Raw genomic sequence first — 25,669 nt, 5'->3', positions numbered from 1 at the left:
GCCCGTAAACATATAAAGCCTCCCCACCGGAGTGGGCAATACTGTCACAGCGGCCGCATTTCTGATGCTTTCGCGGCTCGCGATATCGGATTCCGTCATGTCGAGACAAAAGAGATGAGGTCTTTTTGTTGGTTCTCGAGTGAATGAGGGCTGCTTCCAACCCGAACCCTGACTTACGTTAACGTGTACTTTTGGTCGGGGTTGGGGCATGGTCGCCAAGCTTTTTCTCCCAGATCACGGATTGGGTTTTGCCAGTGACATCAGACGACCAGGTTCAGCTGTCGATGGGACGGGAACGACGAGGGTTGCCTTGTTTTGGCGATAATTTGAAGGAGACATTGATGATCCATTGTTCGACAAAAGCTACGCCAAAGATTGGCCGCGTCACTCGTCATATCAACGGTCTACCATTCCCGATCTCCTGATCTCTAGTCATTTGACGTGTCGCGCCTGCCCATGGACCCGATATCCGTGGCCGGCCTGGCTATAGGCGTAGCCAGCATTGCCGCTCAAGTATTTACCGGCTGCGTCCAGGGCATCCAGCTTTTGATCACGGCGTCCAGCTTTCCCGAAGACTGCAAGTATCTCAACTTGAGGTTGAGAATGGAGCAACAACGCCTCTTTGCCTGGAGCGAGACATCGGGACTCCTCGATCTGGACGCCAAGAACAGACAAAAGGTGCTCGAGTCCAACACATTCGTTCTGCATCGTCAGACGGTGCTGGATTTGCTGGTGCAGGTTGAGTGCCTGTTCAAGGATTTCAAGGAACACCAGACCCGGAACAAGCGCCTCCAGACTACCCCTGATCAGGACGACGTCCTCCAGAAGCCGGAGAAGGACGCCGCCGAAGCCAATGTTCCTCTGTCGCCTCGACGGAGGGACTTCATCAAGAAGGCCATGCAGAGCCTGAAGACAACCTCCCAGGAGGCGACGCAGAGATTGAAATGGGTGTCGTTCGACAAGGCTGCTTTTGAGCTCCTCCTGTCGAGGTTCTCCACCCTCAACGACAGCATGACCAACATTCTCGACGCTCGAATGCAGATCGAAATCCATCATACTGTCCAAGACACCAACCGCGGCGTGCTCCAGTTGCACCATAAGATTACCGACCTGTCTCGTCTCGTCATGGCCCTGAACATCAAACTGGAGGCGAGCTCCCCGCTGCCGGCATCACAAATGTCACTGGCACAGAAGCGCACCAACGCCGATAGCCTCCAACTTTTTTCTCAACTCGCCAAGTTCAAGGCGTTTAACGAGTCGATCGAGTCCAACGGGAAGACGCCGTGGGACGAGGCTACGGCAATGTCTCTCGAGCTAGGGACCCCGCACAAGCAGAAGCATCTGCTCCTTGACCGGTCCATGGTCGAGCTCGATCCCGCCGCGGAAGAGTCTGATCTGCCGAGATGCGAAGCTAACCTCCGCCTGCCCGGCGGCTCAACAAAAAAAGTCTGGGTTGAATGGAAGGACTACGACCGGCAGCGCCCAGGAGATTTGTCACCGCCCAAGAAGGTCATATGCGAGAGGGTCCGGAAACTGGCGGCCCTCCTCAGCCACTCTCCCAAGCCCGAGGCCTTTAGGACGCCCCAGTGTCTCGGCTATTTCGACAAGGCGAGTGGAATCGAAGACGAGGACGAAGATATCTTGAATAATCGACTCGGCCTCGTCTTTGAGAGACCCACCGACGACGGCCTTCACACTTCTCTGCCACCCGTCTCGCTACGAGACCTGCTCGAGTCTTCGCGCAAACCGCGAGTGACAGATAGGGTCAAGCTCGCACACGCCATCAGCAACTGCGTACTGTACCTCCACGCAGTGAACTGGCTGCACAAGGGACTAAGGAGCCACAACGTCATCTTCTTTCGAACCACGAGCGGCCGGGTCGATTATGCAAAGCCATACCTGTCGGGATTCGACTTCTCCAGGCCAGCCCGAGCGGACGAGATGACGGACATTCCCGGGCCGGGCGACGACGCCGAGTACAATCTCTACAGGCATCCCCTGGCGCAGTCGACCAAACCCGAAGAGCGCGAGCGCTTCAAGAAGAGCTTCGATATCTACAGCCTGGGGGTGCTGCTTGTCGAAATTGCTCACTGGGCACCGGTCGAGAAGGTTCTCGGCATCGACGTGCATGCCGCCAGAGCCCGGCCGTCGATTGCGCTTCGAGTACGTGAGAACCTGCTGACCGAAGACCAGATTGCCGACCTCGGAGCCTGCATGGGAGCCGTCTACGAGACCGCCGCACGGAAATGCATCACAGGAGGCAGAGAGCTGGGTCTGTCCGAGGGCGACGACGAGACTAACGATGCCGTGGCCGCCCGGCTTTCTATGGTTCTCCACGAGCATGTCGTCAAGCCGCTCGGAGATGTCCGCATCTGAGGGGCCCTGGAACTTCCACATGGGGTCTTCCTCGTCAGAAAGTCTCCTTCAACATCCCAGGTTGATGTGTTTTCTGGAAGCACAACATCCACCCACATCCTCTTGGTATCCAATTCGGCATCCCACATCGCCGGTGAATCCGCCGTCCCAGGAACCGGGAATGTATGCTGCGTGATCTCGCGTTCGGGTGGACGGAAGACTTGTTCATTACCGCGCTTTCGGTGGAGAAACAGTCGTTCCAGAACAACAGCAGTGGCTGCAAGTGGCCTCGTCGGGTGCTCGCCCACCTGTATTCCCTCGGAGCGGCCTGCTCCATTTAGCCTATTACCTGCAGACCGATGTCACACGCACCCACATAGCCCGCTCGCTGTACCCGGTTGAAGAAGCGTAACTCTCGTCATCCCGGCGATTGACTGACGGATGGCTCCAGAACTCGAGGTCGGTTTGGGGTTGTGGGTTAACTTCGCCGGGTACAACAAGGGTTGCGCGCAATCTCGGAACCCCAACACTAGGCATAACCATAACCGAAAGTGATAGACTGAAGGATGGCAAGCATCCGTTGGGGGGCGGAGATTGTCGTCAGGCACGGTAGGAATTGTATCTCCATCAAGTCCGGGGTAGTGGAACCTTCATATCGAGGGACTGCCAACCATATCCACGCATCAAGCCTTTGTTCCAGACTCTGTCCTCGTCCTCATTGCATCCTTTCTCAGTCGCATCAAGATGCATCTCGCTGGGGTAAGACTGGCGGCTCTTGCTGCCAGCTTGGCGGCAGGCGAATCCCTCAAGAGTCTGGACACCAGTCTGACTATCATCACGAATAACGATCTCCAAGGTACGTCTTTCTCCAAAATGTACATGAACTTGCCTGACAGCCTACAGGACCGGCAAGCCCCTACGCCGACACGGCGGTGATCCTCACGGACGCTCGTCCCTACCAAGATGTTTCTCAGGGTGTCTGTGCTAAGCTGGGTGAGCAGCTCTGGCGGCCTCGGCCGGGCAAGGGGCACAAGAGAACAGACACCGCAGAGCTGCCGTTTGCGGACTATCTGAAGTATGACGGGACGGCCAGTGCTTCGTCCAAGTTCTGGATCTCTTCGGATTCGGGTTCCGATTGTATGGATGTCTCGGGTCGGTTCAGCAAGGCCAGCACGGCTTCGAACTCGCGGTTCCCGGGGCTTTGCACCAATACCGCGCCCTTTTCGACTGAAAGTTCTCAAGACACCAGCGCCAAGTGGCAGATTAGTCTGGATGTCAACAACCAGACGCTTACAGGGTATGCCAAGCGCAATGGATAGCAGAGAGATTTGGCTGACACGTATAGCTTCCGTGACCGATTGTCTTTCCGCTTCCTCGGGATCCGCTATGCGCCGCAGCCGCAGAGATTCACGTATCCCACTCTGTTCAAGGGCTCCGGAGAGGCTGCCTCCGCCCTGTCGTATGGTTCTCAGTGCGTTCAAGGGTCGGACACCGGCAGTGAGGACTGCTTGTTTCTCAACGTCTGGACGCCCTATCTCCCTAACCCCAATTCTGCGGCACCAAAGAAGAAGCTCCGCCCCGTCGGCTTCTGGATTCATGGTGGTGCTCTAACCGGCGGTTTCGGAGGCGATCCCACGTTTGACGGAGCCAACGTCGCCAGTCGTGGTGACATGGTGCTGGTCTCCATCAACTACCGTCTCTCGACCCTGGGTTACTTAGCGCTCAAGGACGGCAAGACCAATGGAAATTACGGCTTGGCTGACCAAATTACGGCCTTGGACTGGGTGCGAGCGCACATTCAGAACTTTGGCGGTGACCCGGACCGCATCACCATCTTTGGCCAGTCGGCGGGCGCCGGCTCGGTGCGTGCCATGATGGCCTCGCCCAAGGCTGCTGGCAAGTTCGCCAAAGCCATCATGCTCAGCAACCTCGGCGGTATCAACTACGGCACGACGTATTCACACTACTACACCATTGACGAAGAAGTCGAGGTGGCCGCCAAGCCCCTGCTCGCTGCGACCAACTGTACCAACGCTGCCTCCCAGGTCGACTGCCTCCGCGCCCTCCCTTCGCACACCCTCACCCAGATCGGCGGACCCCGTTACATCGTCCTCGACGGCACCTACATCACCAACCTCGAACTCCCGCTCAAAGGCCCGAAGCTCCCCATCCACCTCATGATGGGGATTACCCGCGACGATGGCGCGCCCATCATCTCCTTCCCGCAAACCTCAAACCAATCCGCCTACCTCGCCTCGCAGGGCTTCTCCGTGCCGCCCGCCAACCTGTTCCCCATCCCCTCAACCGGCAACGCCACCCTGGACCTGTACAACATGACCTCCCGCCTCGCCACAGACGGTATCTTCCGCTGCATCGACCAGGCAACGGCATTCTCGGCGCTGCAAAACAACCGCCTCGACGAGATTTACTACTACGAGTTCGACCGCACCTATCAAACTAAAGGCTGGCCCGGGACAAACGTCTGTGAACCTCCAAGAACGAAAGACCGACCCTTCGGCGACCCGTCGAAACCGTACTTCAAGTGCCACTCGGGGGAACTGTACTATGTGTTTGGAAATTTGCATCGTCAGGCGCTACCAATGCGGGACGAGGGCGATCTGGTGTTTGAGCAGTTTGTGTTGGACAGCTTTGTCAGTTTTATGCGGAGGGGGGATCCTAATGTCGATGCGGACGGGTGGGCGAAGGCGAGGGGGTATAAGGCGAGTTTGGGTATGCAGGAGAGGGCGGGGGGCAAGTGGGTGGCTGCGAGGAAGGGGAGGATGACGTTGAGGGTGCTGGATTGGCCGAGGTCTGGGCAGAGTGGGTTTAGGGAGCTGGAGCAGTGTGAGAGTTTGGGACTGGGGTTGAGGTATTATGAGAAGTGAGGCGCGGAAGGGGGCGAGGGGAAGGGGGGATGAGGGGTGGGGTGTGTGGTGAGGACGCCGGAGACTATCATGGCACAACACTACGGGCAGGGCATCCAAGTTTGTATACCTGCCTTTGATGACCTAGGGGTGGCCTAGCTCTCATCCCAACCCTGCCGCCTGCCACCATTCTTTCTCCGGCCCCACAACAACCGCCCTATGTGTATTAGGTTTGCAGTCCACCCACTCACCCGGGGCTACTTGCACTCTACCATCGGTCAAGTGGCAAGGGCGTGGGCTATGGGCAGAATCCCCTCCTGCTCGGCCCATCTTGATTCCTCGGAGTTTGCCGGTTCGATTCCTAGCTGAACCGCTGAGTCGCCGAACCGCCGCTTTCGAAGTAAAACCCCAGCGGGGGGTTTTCGTAGCCCCCGACCTCTGTAAGGGCTTTGGTGGTGAGCTTTTTGTTATCTCCTATTTTCCCTTTGTTTATCTCGGGTATTATTGCCAAAACCTGCTGAGGTGGGAGTGGTTGATACTGAAGCTCGCATGCAAAGCTGCTTCAACCAGAGTTCATCCCCCGGCGTCCTCAACAACAACAAACTACCTGCCCGACGCCCTCTTCGAGTCGCCCAGCCGGCTTTTGAGCTAGAATCAACGCCTTGCCCTCGCCGGTCTTGTCCAGCCCTAGCTAGCTCCGATACAGCCCTCCTGCCCGCGCACAGTTTGAGACAGTGTGTGATGGCGGTTGGGAAAGGCGAGGGGAAGGAGGGTGTAAAATACATGTCGGTGGTTGACCTCCTGGCAGGGGTGCAGAAAAGGCTGGATCGATCTTCTACAGGTTGTCACAAGCAGGACATGAAAGCATGGCGTGGTGACTCAATATTAACCTCGGTGCGGATCACGTTTGTAAGAGGTACGATTATGCTATGGGGGTATCCTGATCCTTTTCAATACACAATAACAAACAGAATGATCGTTCGAACGCCGCCGTCCTAGCTGAACCTACACCACGTGGCAATTCCCACACGCCATTGCTATCGAAGACATGGAATAGTGAGGCAAACAAACGCTAATTCCAACGTTGGCCCACGGCGGGTTTAGGGGTACCATAATACGTTTCATCCCGTTGGATAAACTTGGTCAAACTGAGGCCTGGAGTTGCTTTCCGCCATAGCCTGTCGGTTCTCAACCGTGGAGCGCTTCTCAGCCGAAGTGTCAAGCACCGAATTATGTGCAGACCCGGATCCTGCGGTCCCATCAGCAAGGCCGAGAGACGCTTTGTCGTCGGTGCTTTCCTCTTTCCCCCAGGCGGCATCGGCCTCGCCCATCTCCAGTATCCTCTCCAGTCCTTCTCCTCGCTTCAGCGCTTCGATCGCTCGTTGCGCAACTTCCACGTTCTCAAACACAATATCCCACTCCGAGCTCTCCCTCAACCTTCTTGCGCTCCTGTGCAAACTCTCCTTCACACCCTTCCCCTGCTTTTTCTCCGCCCGCTTCAGTTTCTGCCACAACTGCCGCATCAGCAACCAGCCGGCCACAACCTCCTTTACTGTCTCGGCCCGCTCATCTTCAGTCAAAGTGCTCAACTCCCGTTGCCCCTGCAGAACCCGTACCCGTCTGATAAACTTCACCGGCCGCGGTCTCGATTCCGTCTCCTTCGCCAACCCCGTTAGAGTATAGCCCACCGGCCCTATGAGCGCAGCGAGGTTCTTCAAGATGAATCCGGTGAGTCCCATGCCAACTCCCGAGATGAATCCGCAAGCCCCGTCCTCACGAGCTCCTCGGACGGGCAAACGCACGACACCGGTCCACCCGTCGTATATCCCGTAGATGAACTCGCGACGCGCAGCGCGCAGCCCCGATCGAATTCCCGTTATCCGCGTCGGCCGGCGCACGGTTTTGTCACCGTAAAGCCTTCCCGCGTTGTGAAACCCTTGGGCAAGCGCGAGAGCCAGGTCAACTGGTGTCTTCACGAGTGCCTTCCCCGACTTGGCGGCACCATGACCGACTTCACGAACCACATCTTCGGCCAGATTTGGTTCCATTGTCGAAGCAGCATCGCGGCGATGCATGCCGTCGGCTGTTGAATCAGCAGGCGGGACGTTCTGGTCGTTGTCGGGGTGATGAGCTGGGCCGTCGGGTTTCGACTCCTTTGAGTCGCCTTCGCCCTTCTTGTTCTCTCCCCTCCGCTTCTTTTTCTCCCGCCTCTCCTTCGCATTCTTCCCAATCCGATAGGGCACACCTCCGAAGCCCCCAAAGATCTTCCCCACGGAGGTCATCAGTGCCCCAGCCACGCCAGTCAAAGGTTCACCAGGGCCCTCGAAATCGTTCCACTCGTTGTGTCTTAGCAATTGCAGCTTCTTCCGCGAAACAAGCCCCTTCGACACCAGTATCTCGGTTGCCAGTGTGCTCAACCGCAACCCAGTGATCTTCGTCTGCCAGACCGCAACCCTGTCTGGCAAGATGGGGCACCGCATCGATCCGCGGCCCTGTAGTGCCAGATGTCGATGGAACGCCTGGCACGCTTTCTCCGCTCCGTCGCCCTCCTTCTCGATGTCTCTTGCGATCCTCTCCGCCTCCCTCCTCGCCTTGTCCGTGATGCAGTATTTGATCCCATCGGCCAGTTTCTCCACCGTCAAGCTCTTGTACGGCACCGCCTCCGGCCCGGCGCCCGCATTCCCGACCATGGATCCCCAGAAGTGCTGGTCTCCAAAGAAGGGCACGATCATGGTCGGCTTGCCGCACTTGAGCGCCGCCGCCACAGTGCCCGCTCCTCCATGGATCACACACGCCCTGACCTTGGGAAACAGCCAGTCGTGCGGCGTGTTGTCCAGAAGGTACACTTCGGGAGGAACATCCAGGCTATCACCTCCAATACCACCCCAGCCCTTGGAAACCAACGCCCGCACCCCCGCCATCTTGACCGCCTCGAATATCATCTTTGTGAACTCATCCGGGTCATCCACCACAATCGACCCAAACCCAATGTACACGGGCGGCTCATCCCCCTCTTCCAGGAACTTTACCAGCTCCTCCGGCGGCTCAAACGACGACGCCAAATCCACAAATACAAACCCCGCCACGTCGATCTCCTCCCCCCAGTCCGCCGGCTTCGGCACCAACCCGGGACTCCAGAGGTACGTAAACGGCACATGCAGCCGGTAGGTCGACCCGGGCGCCCACAGTGTCGACACGGGATCCAGCCCCAGCGTCTTGACACGGAACTCATTCACCAGGTCCCCCAGCCCCTGCCACACCATCATTTCGACGAGCGGGTACGAGATCCAGTTTGTGTACCCCTCCTCCACATTCGACCTCTTGATCCGCGCCAGCGGGTGCGGGAACGCCTGCGTGGGGGTATAGGGGAATGTGAACATCAGATGCAGCGGGACGCCTAGCGCCTCGGCGCAGTGGATGTGCGCGAAGCAGGGCGGGTTGGCGATGATGGCGTCCGCGACGAACGGTCCACCCTTTTCTTTTTCCTTCCCTCCCTCCTTGTCTTCAGTAGTGGTGGTGGTGGAGGAACTGACACACGCCCTCCAAAACCCCTCAAACATCTCGGCCATGGCACTCCGCCTCCTCCCCACATCGCCCGCTTTGACCGAGGACAAAGTAGGGATCATGCCCGGGTTCTTCACCATGAAGGACATGAGCTCGGAGGGGTCGCCCCCGACGGAAAAAAACTCGACGCCCGGGCAGGTTTGGGAGACGATGGACTCAAAGGCAGGGTGGGTTGCGATGCGCACACGGTGATGGTAGGTTGTGTGCAGCTGGGCGGCGATCTTGAGGAAGGGTTGCAGATCGCCGCGGGAGCCGATTATCATTATTACGATGTTAAGGCGCGGGGGCGGGAGGGAAGGTTTGGGTGGAGCGGTGGTGGTGGTGGTGGTGAGAGGTGGGACGGGGTAGGAGATCGGGGACGTTGGTTTTGGTTTTGGCTCAAGGGAGGAGGGGGATGGTCGTTGGGGAGATCGCTCTGCTGCTGCTTCTCGCTGGTAGGCTTTGTCGTCTTCTTGTTCTTCGGCGTCGGCGGTTTTGGACAGGGGCACCATCTTGCGTGCCGCCGTGCCGAGTGCCTTGGCAAGGTAGCCCGTGTTACTCGTGTCTCTCAGCGAGATGTTGAGCCGACCGTCGCGCTTGGAGATGCGGCCTTTGGTGTTGAAGTGCTCGTTGGCGATGCGGAAGCGCCGGAGGCGGTCTTCTTTCTCCTTGTTGGACTCTCGTTTTCTGCCTGCTGCCGTTTCCTCCTTTGGTTTAAGGCCCTTCCTGTGGGCTTGCTCCTCTTCTTCTTCCGCGTCTTCATCAGAGGAGGAGGACGAGGAGGACGAGGACAAGGAAGATGCGTCGCTCGCCACTCTAGGCCTGCTAGTTCCACTTGGAGACCTCGACCGCGGTACTCCAGCCTCCCACCGCTTTGCCGCGAGCGGCGGTGGCTTTCGCCTCGGGCCGTGGACGTCGAACGTCATCTCGTCGGTTGCGCCTTCGGGGACGACTAGCTCGTCTCGTTCAGCGTTAGCCCCTATGGCGTGCTTGGGCGTTTCCCCAACTCGGACAGCTGGCTGCTGGGTTGCTCCATCTCCATCTTGTCCTTGTGATGTCGGGGAGTTTGGAGTGCTGTCGGGGGCTTGCGTTTCGGGCGGGACGTAGGACGGGTATAGTGTGTTGCCGGTTTGCTTGTCGAGGACGAGGGTGCGAGTGGTGTTGTCGTTGGGGGTTGTCGGAACAGTATCGACGAGGATCGCGGCCTGACTGTTGCTGTTTTGTCCGTCCTCCTCGTTCCGGACTGTGCTTGCTAGAGCAGCAGACATGGTTATGTTGGCGATGTGTGGATGTGAATTGATATTGGAAATCGAGTTTGGATTGATGTGCGGACTCGTCCCGACCGATTGTTCCAGAGAGAGTCGAGGAGGTATTACCGTGGCAGTAATACCTCCTGTTATAGAGTTGAGATTGAAATGAAGAAATGATGCTGGGTATGTATTCCTAGGTTGTTGTTACCGATAATGTCAATTCTTGCAAAGAGAACTGGCAACGGTATGTTTCGATATCATGTAGGACGGAATTGGAGTAAACGAGGGGGAACGAGACAGCAGTTGTTTTGCTCCTCTACTGTAGTAGGCGCAGAAAGAAGTCTGGGCAGCTCTGGGCTGGCGTGTGCCGTGTGTTCCTGACGTAGTGCCGAGACGCGGCCAAGTGTCGTTTGTTGTAGCGGCAGTCTGATGTTACTGTGCACCGTGTTGGCTAGCCTTGAACAAGCATGTCTCAATTTCGGCGGTTCATTTTCAGGGAAATAAGATTTCAGGGAAATAAGAGCACCTTTGGGCAAAGCGCAAAGCAACAGTACCATCCTGGCTGGTGCCTCCTTCCCAAGCCCTTCCTCAGGCCGTTGTTGGACTGCAGCAAGGGACAATGACATCATCGACCAAACATGGGCGTACTTAAGCTCGGCGCTAAGCCCAACCTAACCCATATTGGACTAGCAGACCCAGTTGGTTGTCTTACAACGCCCCGATGTTGACACCTCCTTAATCTCAAGATTTCCTGACGGGTTGCCAGTCACACATGACATAACACAACAGAGTTGGTCAAGACAAGGAACAATGGGCAGAGTCGCTTAGATACAGTAATTTTGTAAAGTCATTCGCAAAGACGGGTTACCCACAGTGAAGCCAAGCACAAGTCTCAACTCTCAACTCTCAACTCTCGAGGAGCATATAGGAGCACTTGCCTTACATGGCTTTTACACCCCAAATCTGTTACAGGCCAGAGCCTTCAAATGTCCAGCCCTTTTTCCTATCATGTTGAATATTAACGGACACACCTTGTTAGACAGTACAGGCTGGTCTTGCGCCTCGTCCTCAGAGATCGGGTCCTCGCAACCTGTAGAGGATAAACCGACACTTTGCTTCTTCACCGACCTTATAGGATTTTTACTTACACAATCTAGAACCTCAATTTGAACTGCTCGCCGAGATGGACGGCGGTTACCTGGCAGTAAGCACTTACACCAAGAAACACACCAACACACCATCACTTCAAACACCATCGCCGCCGAGTTGGAAAAGCTGATCTGACCCGGGCCCGCGTTTATAAACAGCAGTAGTAGCGTCTCTGAACCGTCGAGAGAAGGATCTCTGGGCGCACTAGCCGGAAAGGACCTCATCGAGGACGGGGTCATGTTGGTGACCGGCGAGCCCAAGAAAACCTGGAAAACGAAGCCATCCACAGAGCCAACCTCCATCACTTCGCTTTGAAAATTCATCTCAGACAGTACCTCCTGCTACGGGTATTGTGGATAGTATTGCCGCCCTCAGCATCGCGCCGAGCCAGAACCGCCAGAAGACCTGGCCTCACTTCTAGCTCTCTTTCAACAAGAGGCTTCCAAGTTGTCTTTCAACAAGAGGCTTCCAAGTTGTCTTTCAACAAGAAACGAACCCTTGTCGTTCTGGGCACAGCTGTGGCACGCTGATTGAATTTGGCGGTTCTGGGTACCACTTTTTGCGGCCTAGTCGAGAATCTCGAAGCACTTGATGTCTCCCAAAACTAGAACCGGGGGAGCCGCAGCGTTCCCGAGAATCTATCTGCCAACGTCCCAGACGACCAATATTCGGGCTTCTTGATTCGGAAGCTACCTGCCGAGATAACGGTGAATACATTCCTCTTCTTATGTTGCAAATCCTCCGGTTGTCTTCTTCCTACCATCGCTTCATTGTCCTATCTCGATCCACCTCGATTACATACTTGCACCTACTTACAGCGACCGCTATCACTCTACAGCTGGCCACTACGGCTAACATAATCAATGATGGCGAGCACGAAACTTGCCCTGGTGAGGGCATAACCGATTACCTGGTACCTGGAGCGGGCCGCACAGTTTTCGGAGCTGTCCCGGACGATTCCCAAAGACGTGTGTGCTACAATGCAGCTTATGAAAATGAGAATGTTGGTAGGGTTAGGGGAGGAGCCTGCACCCTGCTTGCAGGCTGCAATATTACACAGTGTATTGCGATATAGTTCGATTGAGCGATGCAGTTCAATCGAGCGATACGATGCGATATAGAATGCAACCGCGAGAAGCTTTTGAGGGTTAGGGCGTATGAATGGGTGGATGCACATAATACACGCGCCTACGGTCTGAGAAGTCTGTCTCTTCTTATATTGATGACAATTGAACGCGTGATACCACGTGTAAGATAATATCATTGGTGAGGTCGGGCTTTACTGGCCTGGGATTCTGGGATTTCAACTTCCTCATGCGACATCGCCTATTATCTAGTCGGTAGGTTGGAACGGGCATATGCAGGCATTATTCACATCAACTCAGCATAAAAATTCACCCTCGAGCAATATCTCTTGTTGAAAGTCCTCTGGCGCACAAGCTCGAGTAAGAACGGCAACCGCTAGACACCCTAGCAATGACTAAAAGATGGATTGACGAGGACATCGAGTATGTGCAGACATCCCTAAGCCAGCTCCCTGGCTGGAGGCATTATCTCGACTTTGTTCGAGGAGACAATCGATGAGCTCCATGATAATGACTTTGGGGGGTGGGGTTAGCATGCTTTTTATCCACTTCCTTTGGCAGTCCAGGACTAGCAGGCCGCGGGCTGCACAATCCACGGTAGGAATAGGACTGCATCCCGAAGCTGGATTCAGTGCAGCACCTATGACGTTAACGTTGCAAACAAGAGGGCAGCTAACTTATATGCGCGAGCAGTCGCCCCTTGCAACACTCACATGATCCAAGTCAACGGATCTGGCAGCGGCAGAGACATTTGGATGCGAGTGATGGCAGCTCGGGGGAAGAGCTTTCATAGGTTGGATACTCATCACCGTCATATGTGCTTCTCTTCTCCACCAAATGAAGGCCAACGCGGTTGTCTCAGAAAACTATGGTACCCGCGGCAAGGCTCGTCGCGCTCTCGAAGAGCAAGCCGAACAGAACTCCTATGGAAATTGAGAGAAGTGAGGATCAGAGGGGAAGGGGAATGAGAGGGTGGAGGAAATGCGAGAACGAAGGAAACGAAAAACACAACATGACCGAGCATACTTTACCTTTGTGGATATTTGTCGCGGTCGGGCATTCTATAAATTTCTTGTCGTAGATGTATTTTCAAGCTGAGCACGGAAGTCTGCGACGAGTTGTTATACTGTAATTATAGATAACCCCCCAACAACCCGGCGCCCCCCGCGGCCCCGTTTCCCCCCTCCCCCCCCCCCCCCCTGGGGGCTGAAATGGGACCCCTCGATAGTGCCGAGTTTGTTCTAACTCATGCAGCGTATGATTCCGAGCTCCTGTGGTGATATGAGGGAATGAAAAGGAAAGCTTAATTCAATTCCAAGTTGCCGGCGCTCAAGACTCCAATCCTGCTATCCTTGCTGCTCAGACGAGAATTTGAATCTGCCTGCTATGTCTAAACAGATCCCATCGAACATACACACAGCGAGACTAAACTTCCACTTGGCTCCATAACAAACTTCCACAGTCATTTCATCATCCTCAGAAAAGCACCTCAAAGACCCATGAGATGTGACATCTTATGGAAGGATTCTGCAACGTCGAAACGAGGAACCTCTCACCCAAAGACCCCTAATCCGTCACCAAAACCAAAACCAAAACCACAACCACAGCCACAATCCTCATTCCTTCAATTTGAACCCATTAATCCTCTCCAGCCTCGCTAACCTCTCCTTCAACACGCCCAACTCCGCCTCCAACGGCCCCAACTCAACTCCCTCCCTCCCCAGCTCTCGACTGCCCCTCTCCTTATCCACCCGCTCCACCACCTCTCTCAGGGGCTCAAACCACCTTTCCCAGACGGTAGCCTCCATATTCGCTGGTAGGACATGCGCCCACCTGTTACTGTTACTACCGGTAATGGGCGAAGTAGGGGTGGATGTAGTCGAAGAACCCCACAAAAACAGCGCAAAGTTCACCGCTTGCATCAGAAATGGCACATTCGCAACCAGATACTCGACCAAGTCGATAGTCGGTAAATCCAAGAGGGGGGTTAGCGGTGGGAAAACGACGTATTGCACCGTCTCAAGGGCCTGAGATGTCGCAAAGGGGTTTGTAAACTGTTGTTCTTGTTGCTGTTGCTGTGGTGGTGACTCCTTTTGTGGTTTGTCAGCAGCAGCAGCGAGGAGTTCCTCCCTAAGCCAGGCGACCGCTCGCGCCTTGAGCGAGGCGAACATGCAGTTCTCGAGAAGGTCCTCCAGAATCCTCAACCTGTCTTCTACCTCCGGGTTGGCATGCAGGACCTGTCCCGCCAGCACGCTGGCGGCGTTACGGACTTGCAGCGCCGGGTGGTATAGCGCGATGAGGGTGGTGAGGTGGATGTAGCGCATGAAATCCGAGGTGGGGTCCTCCGGGGAGGACGTGGGGTTGGCTAGCGGGGAGGATGGGTCCGGAGAGAGCAGGTTGTTGGACAGCAACCAGAGGCCGATGGTAAGGAGGGCCTCGATGGTGCCGGGGGACTTTTGGATTTGGCCGTGGGCGTCGTCTTGGAGGAACTTGTCGAGCACGGCAAAGTGGTCGGGGAAGATGTGCATCTCTGGGGAGGGATGACTGGCGTCGAAAACTGTCGATGAGAACACCCTATAGGCGGCTGCACACGCGCAGCCGCCGGTCGAGAGGGCGATCTTGTCGGGGCTTGACAGATTTGGCTCTTCAAGGGGGGTGCTGTGCATCGGGCCCTCGCAGAGCTGGTGGGTAAATGGCTTTGAGCAAGAGTCGAGCCCAAGGTCGCCGATGAGGGCCTGTAAAGTCAGCCCCCAGATTCTAACGCGCTAGGAGAGTGTACTAACCGCAAGTTTCCCAACAATGGCATCCCGCTCCGAGAGCTCCTGCTCCTCCCTATACGCCGCCATCAAGGTCCTCCTCCCAGGCACCATCTTCTCCGGGTTGTAGAACTCGAGCAGCCGTGCCGCCCACGCCATCTCGTTCCCGTTCGCGTATGCCTCCAGAATGCAAGTCGCAAAGCTCAGAAGCAGCTTCTGCTGCAGGTCGCTCTCGGAGGGATCCTCGCGCTCGTCTGGGCCGGCTTCCGGGTCGGCGGCATTCCGCGACGCGTCGCCCTCTTCGTCGGGATTGGCCACCCGAACTGTAGATCGCCTGGCGGGCAGCGAAGGGCGGCGTTGGCCGGAGAGGCTGTGCAACAGGTTGATGACGGCCGCGGTCCTCTCCTGACTGGGGCGGTAGGCTGAGATGACAGTGTGTAGAGTCTGAGCGAGGAAGCGGCTGGGATACTTCGTCTTGATGCGCTTGTGCAGAATGGCCAGCATGCCGAGGAGGGTGATGAATTTGTGCGTTGGTGACACGACCGGTTCTGGCTTGTTTGCCTCCTCCTCCTTCTCCTTCTCTCCATCCTCCTCCTCCTCCTCCTCTCCATCCTCCACCTCGCCCTCACCCAACAGTTCGAGCGTCTCGAGGGTCTTGAGGATCACCTCCCGGGGATTGCCGAGTCGCGCTATTGTCTCGAGGCACGACTCAGAGCCGGGCAGGCCGACGAGGTTGTACACCAGGTCCCATCCTATCTCCTGTGTGAGCTCGGCGTCCTGCAGCACCTCGTTGAGCGTTGGCAGCACTTCGGGGCAGAGGTTGGCTTCGACGATGGTGAGGTAGGTAAATCGATCTGTGGCTGGGGGCCGCGCTTCACGAATCGCTTCGATGGCCTTTGCCGGGTCGATAGATTCGGCGGCCATCACGTTGTACGGATAGGTTGAGTCTTATCGGGTGTTGATGGGTCTCACGAGGTTGGGAGATGAAAGGACTTGGAGGTTGAAGTGCTGTGGGGCGGTCGTTCCAGGCACTGACATCACTGAAAAACAGCTGCTACCCCGCACTCCGCTGCCCCACGTTAGGTTGTCAAGGTACCGTACGGAGAATAATAAGTGAGGTGGTTCTGTTTCAACTTGCAATTTGAAAGCGATCTACGTATGTAAATGGCAGGCTCGCGTGGAAACCGCCAGCAATTGAGGAAGTTTTGCACGGTCTGATGTCGGGTACTGTCCTGAGTATCTTATCCTCAATCTCCTGCCAACACAAATCTAAGCAACCCAGTAAATGAAGTCATCACACATTGACCTCCATACCCTGTCTTTAACAGTTCTATACCGCCACGACAATGACACGGCTAAACGTACGGAGGTACGTATATGCCGTCCATTCGATTGCTCGAATGTCTCTGCTGCTTGTCCAAGCCGGCTCTCAACATCTCACTTTACATCCTCTATGTGAACCGCCCCTTGGATGTCGAGTGTCATCAAGCGCCGTCTTTCTGTTCCACCTCGCCCTCACCACCCCCTTCCCGCCCAGTCCCTTCTTTCAGCCTTTTCTCCCAACTCCAATGTGACCACGGATTTTCGGCAAGCTTCCTTAACTCCATCAAATCCTCATCCTTCTCCCCCAACATCGGAGTCCCATACTCAACCGCCAAGCGCGCATACTTGACAGCCAGCCAAGCCTCCCCAACAGCATTATACTCCAACGCCGCAAGGGCATACGCCTCATGTACAACCCCCCACAACCGCTCCATATCAAGCAGACTGACCAGTAGCTCCGCCATCTCCGGACAGGCCCTACTCCCCTCCCCCTCCCCCGTCCTCCGCCCTTTCCAATCCCGCAACTCCTCCCGCAACCTCAAAATCATCCCAATCCTTGCATCCGACTCGTTTCCCCTTACCGTCCCACCGAGGCTACACAACGCACACGAACATTCAAACCCCCAGTTCTTTTTCAGTCTATCCACCCGCTCGGAGCGAACCATCAACCCGTTAATATACGACAGCGTGATCTCCTCGCCAGGCCAGATATCCCTCGCGGCATGAACGTGCTGCGCCAGCGTGTCATAGTCAAACCTATATTCGGCGTTGGGCCGGCAGTCGTGGTTGAGCCGCGCGACGTCCGGGAACAGGGCAAAGAAGCTGTTGTGCTGGTCCGCCGGGTCGTCTGGGTGCGGGTCGATGTCGAACGAGTTGGTGGCGAGGATGGCGTCGATTAGCTCCGCGGGCGTCAGGTGGGATGTGTCGGGAATATGGGCGGAGAGGGAGAGGATCAGGGACTGGTGGGAGGGTGGGAGGTGGGATACGGCTGCGGCTTGGAGGGCCGTATAGCGCGGTTTGGCGAGCTCGTGGAAGGCGCGGTAGTCGATCATTAGGGAGGCCGTGTTGGCGAGGATGAGGTCGCCGCGGAGGATGGGCGCTGTCGCGACCAGGCCCATTCCTTTTCCAGGGATTTCGCGCATTGCGTATCTCGGGGGGGTCGTATTTGGGTCCGGGTTGATGCCGTGGACAAGCCCAGGCTCGGCAAACGCTGGGATTATGGCGAGGAAGCTGGCTCGTTGGGGCGAGGTGACCACCGATATCCCTCTCCCGCCCGCAAAGGTTTCGTCTGTGAAGACGCATATTGACTGGTCTGCGTAATCGCCTTGGTCGCATGGCGATGTGTGTGTCCAGACATGCTGTCCTGGACTGTTACAGTCCCCATCCTGGCACTGCCGCGTCTCAGCACAAGCCTTGAGTGTGGTTGTCTTCACTTTACCGTCAGATATCCCGGGTCAGCGGGACAGACTGGGCCTCCTGGGGCTAGCAAAAGAGATCTAGCGCCGCATATTCGGACCTGACCAAGGTCGCTGAAGGCTACCAATGCCTGGAACATGAGAAACAGTAGGCGAGATGAGGCTCTCATGTTGTTTGTGGGAGCTAAAAGGGAAGAAATGGCGAGAGGAGCACGGCCGGTCGCGGGAGGCAGCTGGTGTCTGAGCTGCTACTCTTTGGACAGCGACATCGTCACTTTCTGGTCCTTGGTGTGGGTTCTATGTTGGTAATTGGCCGATTATGGTGCTGAATCAAGCAGCTGAAAGGAACTTCGACTTTCTAGGTCGAGAGAACGTTGGGAGTTTGCCGGCAAGCCTAGGCTCACAGTAGCTCGACGGCAGACGATCAGGCTAAAGTAGCAGGACCCCGGCGCATTGACTCGACCAACCCCTAAGAAACGGGTTGGTCGTAATTACATGAATCCAGCTCGTCGTGCCCCAAGCATCTGGCGGCGATGATACAATAAGGTATTTGTGCCGAAGGGAGACATATGCCTTGGTCGAGAAGTCGAATTGGTGGGCTGGGCAGACGAATGGACGTCGAGCTGAACTGACGCAGTGTGAGGCTACGCCACGGCGTTTCAGAGACTTCTCACACATGTCGCATCCCCAGGCTAGCCATATCTTGGCGGATAATGAACTGCTCTTTGACCATGACGGCAGGGTTAGAAATATCTGTCGGAATACAGATAGAAGCAGGATCAGTACCTGGTGGTTCGAGATATCTTATTGCTGGCTGAGTCTTGGTGTCGAATTGTTGCATTCTCAAATGGGTAGAGGATCTACTGTAAGGTGAGGTAGGCAATTCGTGGGGTTGGTGCCCTGACCGTTACTCGAAGGTTTAGGGTTGCGGTGCAATACTCGCAAGCCAACATTTCCAAACCTTTCCTCCACATAAACAAGCAGCCCGGCACATAGCTAACTTGGAAGGTATGGATAAAGTCGAAATCGAAACAATGGTCCAAAGCCGCAAATCGCTTCCAAGTTTCCATTGCTAGGACTCCATATCTTTACGAAGGCCACCACTTGAAAGGGGTCGCTTGGGGACGCTGAATCATCAGGTTCACGGCAGGTTCCATCGGCACTCTGTGCAGCTGCACGACCGACGCTCTCTCAATGCTTGGCAATCGCTGATCGTTGCTGACTCCGCCGAGACACAAGGGTTGAGAGTGGGGACATGTAGGGGTTGAGGTAAGGGCTTAGTCACGTCCGGCCGCCAACTTCGCGTCGCTCGCCCGCCTTTTGAGCCTCGTCCACCGTCAGTCGCTTGGCGGAAATGTCTTCGACATGGTTGTTACGGCGGCCATCACTGCTAGCTCGCTTCGAGCCACGAGGGACTGCATCATTCTCCATGCAAAGTGCTACTTCGGCACAAAGCTGCTCCGCCAGAGGGAGGCGAGAGGCTGATTAGCCAATGCTTAACCATTGTTTACGACATGCTTCATCACCACCTGCTCTCCGGTGACGGGTGTCAGGCAGCGGTATGGCAAGGATCTCAACGGCTATTCGGCCGAGCAACCACAACTCGCGGGATTGGGCCTCGAGATATCGCTCGATGGAGAGGGAAGGGAAAGGCGGAACAATCCCGACTGTGATGACCGGGCCGGTGGATATACATACAAGAACGTGTATATAAAGGCTGTCGAGGACGCCCGTCAGTTCTCGGAATCAAGTCAGAGCACAAGTTCACCAGCAACACCTCGGACTTCAGACAGCTGTTCTTGCAGACAAGCACCATCCGTCACCATGAAGTTCACCACCCTGCTGTCTGCCGGCCTGATGGCCGCCACTACTGCCATGGCTGACAGTCAGTCTAAGTGTCACGGAAAGAAATGCCAGCCCGACGTGACTAACACGAGCACAGCTTTTGCATGGGAGAGGCTCGAGCTCAACAACTCGGTACGTCTTCTGCTCAGCTTGACGAGCAGCGAGTGATTGCTGACCTGCCCAGGTTCTGGTGATTCTCGATATGCAGGAGGGCCTCTACAGCATCTCCAGGGACTGGGGTGCGGTACATCTTCGGCGGTCTTCACAACTACATGCTAACCCCTCGCTCAGATGCCACCCTCTACCGCGACAGCATGCTGGCACACAGCGCTCTTGGCAAGGCATTCCCCTCGCTTCCTATCATCATGACTACATCGGCCGAGAATGGCCCCAACGGTCCTCTGCCACAGGAGATTCTCGACATGTACCCGAATGCGCCCTTGATCAAGCGGTTTGTGAACTCAGTCTCAGCTCTCAGAGCCTTTACGGAAAAATGACTGACACCACATACAAACAGTAACGGCGAGGTCGATGCATGGGACAACGAGCAATTCAGAAACGCCATCAAGGCGACCAACCGCACCCAGATCATCATCGCCGGTATCGTAACGGATGTTTGTACGTAACGCCCTTTCGGTCCAGTCCCCCCTTTTCGACAGTTCATGCTCACCCTATGACCAGGCACTGCTTTCCTTGCTCGCTCTCTCCGCGCCGAGGGCTACTCGGTCTGGGCCAACCTCGAAGCGTCTGGAACGACAACCAAGGAGATCCGTGACATCAGCAACGACCAAATGATGAGGGCCGGGGTTAAGTAAGTTTAAAATATTCAACCCTACGGTACCTCCCCAATTCTCCAGCTCGACTAAGCCCTTTCTGCACAGCGTCGTCTCCCTCTTCGCCATCGTCTGTGACCTCATGCGCGACTGGCGCCACACCCCCGGCGCCAAGGAGCTCCTCCCCTGGCTCGACCGCTACCTGCCCGCCTACGGCATGGTCGCCCGGGCTCACAAGGCCGCCATCACCGCCGGCGAGATCCAGCCCGGCGAGGACGTCCTGCCTTCCTAAGTTTACCCACGCCTAGGGGCCGGTCAAGAATCCTTTGGACTGCTACTCAACTCGACATGGCGCAAGTGGTGGTTTGGAGGAAGGGGGGGCGGTATGTGGAGGAGGGGACATGCTGGGCTAGGCTAGCCTCAGGTTAGAGGTGGGAGCTACTCAGCATTTCATTTACCGAGGGTAGTTGTTGCCCTGGTGAGTGTGCCAGGGAGGTCAAAGGAGTTAGTTCAGTTCTTGTTACTCCGTACTGGTCGGAAAGGAGTATGTTCCTTGTTGTCTGGTGGCTTGGTGAACGGCGACGAAACGATAGACGGTGAGGCTCTATACAGAAGAATGAACGGAAATGATGGCCTGATTCAAGACTAGAGAACTGGTGACTTCGGGTTATGCTGTCAGTAAGAGGGCGGGAGGGGAGCTGCGAACTTGCCATCCGGCCTCGCCTGGCTCGAGTGCTCCATGAGACAACAAGAGGGCACAGCACCCGAGGTAGTGGGAGCCGTGACATTGGAGGATGTCGCGTGGCAGCGATTCTGTAGTTATCTACTGAGCGGTCGGTCGGTCAAACGTGCATAGGACATCGAAATTGGCGCAATTCTCGCAGCTGTTTGATGCGATCAAGCTTCCCAGGCATTTGAGATGAAAGAATGATGGAAGGAGCCGAAGGTGGACACAGTTGCTCTCAAAGCCAAGACTGCACCGCTGCAATCGTGGGGTCGAATTCGCGGGCATCTTCTAAACATCGAAACCTCGAGCTTCTGAGTTCGACATGAAAATTTGTCTTGCTTGCATCTATCAACACTTGAAAGTGCACTTATGTCCGGCTTTGGAGGGCCACTGATCAGAACATGCGAGAATGTGCCGCAGCGGCGCTCTTATCGACGTCTCAATCACAGGTCGTCTTTGAGTGCAAGCCCGCCATCGCGTTCCCCAGCAACCACCGAGCCTCTCTCCACAATCGACACAAGCAACATGATCATCCGCGATTGTCGGGTCTACTAGTACCATGCGATACTAAGCCAGATCTTTTTGGAGTGGAGAGCTGTGTACGGACTAATGCTATATCCACATTCTTCTGTTACCGGCTGGTTGAGCGGACTCCCTGATTCGAGCGCCCCAAACACTCTCTGCACATAACTGAAAACACTCCGTCCAATCCCTATGCATGGGGCTTGAAAACAAGTGGGTCTGCTCAGGCAGCAAATGTGTCCGTCCGGTTTTTCCAAATCCAATCCCCTCTGCCCACCGAGAGCTCCCTGAGCTCCGACCGCCCTGCCGTTGAGACGGCCGCGAGTAAAGGTCCGGCTGACTTCGACATTAGGCACCTTCGCGCAACGATGTCCATTCTTACAGACAGCAGCCTATTAAAGCTCGTCTTGCGGACACTAGAAACCAGAGGGCTTGCCGACGACGGAAAGTTTGACTGGGACCCCATCACCTTTGCGTTCACCGTCCAAATCAGCATATTCGCCGCTACGTTCGCCCTGATTACCATATACCAGGCCATCTTAGCCGCTGGCCCGGGCCGCCCTGGGCTGATCTCACAAAGGAGGAATGGAACTGGCATGACCTGAACCGGCTAACCATTGCCACTACACCTATACTCAGGTCGGCGGAGATAGTGAATATCCTAATGGATCGAGGTACGAAATTGAGACTCGGTAACGAATCAAGGACGGAGTCTAGCAGGTCATACCTGCTGACACAGAACCCGCCACAGCCAGGTCGGAGACAGCATCCGGCAGATCAGAGATAGCAACTACCAGATCCGAGACGGAATCTTCCAGGTCAGCCAGGGAATCTGCTGGACCGGTAGCTGGCTCATCTAGCGAGTCGGAGGCGCAAACTGCTGGACCGGATGCAGAATCTATAGCGGACCCGAGTTCGGTGCAGGACGGCATTTCTAGCAGTTTCGGATCCGCCAAGCAGGTTGCGAGTATCCCTATTAGATTCTTCGGCTGGAGCGTTCGCAAAGTTTCCCTATTCAACGCCGCAGTGACCACCAGGGTCAACGTGAAAATCGATTTGGGCGGCAAAGGACCCGAGCCGCCCGCTGCAACCTGGCTTCGCTTTCTCGAGCATATCCCTGCAAGATTTGAATCCCAAATACGATGGCATCGATGCGGCAACCACGATGACCGACTACCTCCCTGCAGACCTACTAGCCGTTCCTGCATACGCTGAGGTGGGCTTTATCGTAGCAATGGCAGCCAGCTTGGGCGCACACTCGTTCAAGAGTACGGCGGACGCACAACAGTCTCCGTACCCCGTCATCGTTGGCAATGACTTCCAGTTCGACTTCCGCCACCATCCGACACTTGGTACCATTGGCGCCTTCTCGCGCTACGGAAAGCACCCAGCTGCACACATCGTCGGCTCGTCGCTGAGGCAGCAGCTCATGTGGGCTATCGACAATGCCCGCGGCAATATCAGCTTCACGCGATTTCATTGCAGACAGAACTGACGCAGACCCCGAATTTTTGTTTGGATATAGAACCAGCTCCACCTCCCGGGTCCTTCATGGGAGCCAAGGGGCCTTCTTCCTTAACCACAATTGTTTCGCAGAGGAGAGTCCTTGCTTGTGGCACCCATGTCCGCGCCGCAACGATAAACATGGCTTATTCTAGCTTCTGGTGGCCGACATACCGCGCCGCCTGCCTGCCATCTTCCCCGTCCGGCTGTCTAGAATTGCATCCAATACGCTTACCATGCTTGCTCTGAATAGCAAGCGCTGGTCGGGCCCGCGGGTGAACAACGCGGATAGCTTGCAGTTTCTTTGCGCACTGGTCATCCGGGGTCCTGATCGGACACGTTGGAAGTGGATAGGATCAAACCCGTACATATTTCCGGAGATCGTTACGGTCAATGACGTCGCATGGATAATGGGACTAACTGACGGGGACACAACGAAGGAACAGCTGAAGAGTGTCGCCATCCAATTCGGGCATACACCAACGACAGTTTTCCTCAATAATATCGCTACAGCGTCCCGCAACAAGCGGCTGGCGCTTGGATTCGGGGTGGTGATGCAGCAATTCCAGGCGTTCCTTTACGAGTTTGACGAGTTCAAGCATGGTTCCAGTCCATGCAACCCCAGGGCAGCAGTATTTCCGCGGGCTCGTCTTGTTACAACTTCAGCAGCTCGACAAGTGGCTGGCGGAATGCTCGTGCTTCCTCAGTTGCCTTCACGTCGTTGTGGAAGTGCCGAACCAGCACGCTGTATTACTCGACCCTGGCACTGTTGGATGCAGCAAAGGCCGTCCCGGAACAGATATTCGATAACTCTGTACTTGAGCGACCGCTTAGGAATCAGCGGCTCAGTCTCGACATTGCCCGCCACCACCAGATTCTGCAAGTCCTCGACTCATTTCTCAGCAAGTTCCCTTGGGTTGATGCTCAAAGGACGCATAGTTCATAATCGGACTACGGGAAGTGGATGCCTTCCAAGGTTATTGAACGGTACCGAAGGCAAATCGCCTGCTTGCTAGGCACGCAACACCGCACGGCCCACAGGCAGAGGGCATTATGCGAGATATTTCTGAGGCTTAAGCATATCATAGACATGTCATACAAACATTGCAGTTCGGAGGATGACGGCCTGGAGGACGACGGAAATGATCAAGAATCGGAATGCGTCCCAGAGCACCTGCAACCTGAGGACGAGGCACTGAGTCAGGTCCCGGACACGGAGACCAGGGTCCAAGGTGAGGCATCGAGACTGACGCTGCACAATGTAATAAGCGGGCCGGAAAAGGGGAAACTACCTGACAGGGACGATGGCATGTTGGAACCGTCCATGGAGCACTTGTCAGCCGGGTGCGAAGTCGAGGAAGGGTCTCAACCAGAACATATCTGCCACGGCGGAGCTGGTGCAGAGGAAGCTCCGACGGGATCCCTAGCAGAAGAGGCTCCATCCAGATCTGAGCCAGTCGACCACGGATGCGGGCCGGAGACGAACAGCACTAACCTTGAAGAGGTCGTGGACGACGCTTTGACTTGGCGGGCCATCCTCAACGCCAAACGCCATGTTGTACTCTACAGCTCCCGACAGCAGCGACATTTTGACGTCGGGGATATGGGGGAACGTTGTTCCTGTTATATAAGGTTGGTATTGTACTTGCTTGTCTTCACACTGCCTGAGATGTCTAATACAAACTGGGAGCAATTCGAGCAGCGGCTGCCTTATGCCATGCTGGCAACGATGGTGGACAATGTCCTTATCAAGACTGCTGGATCGTCAATTGGAAGGAGTAGAGGTGCGTCAGTTTGCCTCTAACAACTCAAGAGGATATACTCCTTAGGTCGAACCCATTTCAATCGGTTATCACGGGGCCGTCTCGCCTCGAAAGTCTGAGCTTTCCCTTAACCTCTCCATCAGGTGACAATTCTCCTCACGTTATCCCCAGTCGAGTTCCACCTCAACTTTCCAAGCGGCTATCGTCGTAGGCAAGATCAACGGCGCCGTCATCTGCGAAACCTCCGCCTCGGGCGACTACCCTTACAACACTGCCCTAGGCGAGCGTATGCCCTTTTCCAGCGAGAAGTGTTCCCCCCAGCAGCTCGACGCCGTACTCTACCGCATCTAGCATCCTCTCTGCTGGAAGCTCATCACGACCATCGCATTACTTCAATGCATTGAAAACGGCGTTCGCTCCCTCGACGGCGACATCTCCTTGCTCGCCGCACGCTGCAGATCCTCGACTCCGACGACGCCGACGCCCAGCTTGTGCCGCCTAAGGCAAACCATCACCCCTGGCCATGCTGCTCTCGCAGACCTCCAATCCGGGCTGAGCTACAACTTCTTTCGTCCCCTTGTATCTCCTCCCCCCCCGCCGGGGGCAGCGCGCTACGAGTGCGCCCCTCGCTGAATGACGCCACGCGGGCCCGTCGAGCAGGCGTTTGCCAAAGATAGGAAACGACGTCAATGCTTTCGGGGCAAGGTGATAGTGCAGCCGTGAACTTCGTCCATAGGTTCGCATGGAATATCATGACTGTACGGCAGCCAATATCGCTGGAGATCCTGGACCCGGG

General features: G+C 55.9%; 8 protein-coding genes across 8 annotated transcripts; 7 read left to right on the top strand and 1 right to left on the bottom strand.

The window, feature by feature from the left end:
• The first annotated feature begins 354 nt into the window (after nt 1–354).
• Nucleotides 355–2,584, top strand: N657DRAFT_645884 (uncharacterized protein). Its single transcript, XM_062793025.1, has one exon. The coding sequence runs from the start codon at nt 457–459 to the stop codon at nt 2,374–2,376; it is 1,920 nt and encodes a 639-aa protein (XP_062646922.1). The 5' UTR covers nt 355–456; the 3' UTR covers nt 2,377–2,584.
• A 515-nt stretch (nt 2,585–3,099) lies between these two features.
• On the top strand, nt 3,100–5,240 carry N657DRAFT_574066 (alpha/beta-hydrolase; the record flags this gene model as incomplete). The annotated part of the gene is made up of 3 exons (XM_062789009.1): nt 3,100–3,211; nt 3,259–3,652; nt 3,701–5,240. 3 exons carry the CDS (start codon nt 3,100–3,102, stop codon nt 5,238–5,240), a joined length of 2,046 nt encoding a protein of 681 aa, XP_062646921.1.
• Nucleotides 5,241–5,658: 418 nt separating this feature from the next.
• Nucleotides 5,659–6,279, top strand: N657DRAFT_449095 (uncharacterized protein). Its single transcript, XM_062787433.1, has one exon. The coding sequence runs from the start codon at nt 5,769–5,771 to the stop codon at nt 6,216–6,218; it is 450 nt and encodes a 149-aa protein (XP_062646920.1). The 5' UTR covers nt 5,659–5,768; the 3' UTR covers nt 6,219–6,279.
• A 170-nt stretch (nt 6,280–6,449) lies between these two features.
• N657DRAFT_656450 (glycosyltransferase family 1 protein) lies at nt 6,450–17,709 on the bottom strand (the record flags this gene model as incomplete). The annotated part of the gene is made up of 19 exons (XM_062794702.1): nt 6,450–6,468; nt 6,498–6,724; nt 6,761–6,877; nt 6,908–6,991; nt 7,022–7,210; nt 7,241–7,432; nt 7,463–7,555; nt 7,595–8,084; nt 8,124–8,149; nt 8,189–8,254; nt 8,288–8,311; nt 8,342–8,716; nt 8,753–8,779; nt 8,810–9,519; nt 14,135–14,981; nt 15,030–15,949; nt 16,522–16,880; nt 16,935–17,535; nt 17,634–17,709. The coding sequence occupies 19 exons, from the start codon at nt 17,707–17,709 to the stop codon at nt 6,450–6,452; spliced, it is 5,442 nt and encodes a 1,813-aa protein (XP_062646919.1).
• Nucleotides 17,710–19,564: 1,855 nt separating this feature from the next.
• Nucleotides 19,565–20,650, top strand: N657DRAFT_656449 (Isochorismatase hydrolase; the record flags this gene model as incomplete). Its single annotated transcript, XM_062794701.1, has 7 exons — nt 19,565–19,625; nt 19,683–19,717; nt 19,770–19,843; nt 19,914–20,036; nt 20,103–20,203; nt 20,267–20,396; nt 20,467–20,650. 7 exons carry the CDS (start codon nt 19,565–19,567, stop codon nt 20,648–20,650), a joined length of 708 nt encoding a protein of 235 aa, XP_062646918.1.
• Nucleotides 20,651–21,859: 1,209 nt separating this feature from the next.
• Nucleotides 21,860–22,266, top strand: N657DRAFT_448923 (uncharacterized protein). The gene has a single exon (XM_062787431.1). The coding sequence runs from the start codon at nt 21,976–21,978 to the stop codon at nt 22,210–22,212; it is 237 nt and encodes a 78-aa protein (XP_062646917.1). The 5' UTR covers nt 21,860–21,975; the 3' UTR covers nt 22,213–22,266.
• Nucleotides 22,267–22,772: 506 nt separating this feature from the next.
• Nucleotides 22,773–23,102, top strand: N657DRAFT_634346 (uncharacterized protein; the record flags this gene model as incomplete). Its single annotated transcript, XM_062791276.1, has 1 exon — nt 22,773–23,102. One exon carries the CDS (start codon nt 22,773–22,775, stop codon nt 23,100–23,102), a length of 330 nt encoding a protein of 109 aa, XP_062646916.1.
• A 721-nt stretch (nt 23,103–23,823) lies between these two features.
• On the top strand, nt 23,824–25,333 carry N657DRAFT_448920 (uncharacterized protein). The gene has a single exon (XM_062787430.1). The coding sequence runs from the start codon at nt 24,075–24,077 to the stop codon at nt 24,912–24,914; it is 840 nt and encodes a 279-aa protein (XP_062646915.1). The 5' UTR covers nt 23,824–24,074; the 3' UTR covers nt 24,915–25,333.
• The last annotated feature ends 336 nt before the right edge of the window (nt 25,334–25,669 follow it).

The sequence above is a fragment of the Parathielavia appendiculata genome (assembly GCF_033297405.1).
Source record: "Parathielavia appendiculata strain CBS 731.68 unplaced genomic scaffold N657scaffold_7, whole genome shotgun sequence".
NCBI classification, from domain to species: domain Eukaryota; kingdom Fungi; phylum Ascomycota; class Sordariomycetes; order Sordariales; family Chaetomiaceae; genus Parathielavia; species Parathielavia appendiculata.
The sequence above is the reverse complement of the archived record's forward strand: the minus strand, read 5'-3'. Positions and strand labels throughout refer to the sequence as shown.

Coding starts and splice junctions, on each gene's coding strand:
- N657DRAFT_449095 (XM_062787433.1), top strand. CDS start 5,769: ATGCAAAGCTGCTTCAACCAGAGTTCATCCCCCGGCGTCCTCAACAAC.
- N657DRAFT_645884 (XM_062793025.1), top strand. CDS start 457: ATGGACCCGATATCCGTGGCCGGCCTGGCTATAGGCGTAGCCAGCATT.
- N657DRAFT_448920 (XM_062787430.1), top strand. CDS start 24,075: ATGCCTTCCAAGGTTATTGAACGGTACCGAAGGCAAATCGCCTGCTTG.
- N657DRAFT_448923 (XM_062787431.1), top strand. CDS start 21,976: ATGTCCATTCTTACAGACAGCAGCCTATTAAAGCTCGTCTTGCGGACA.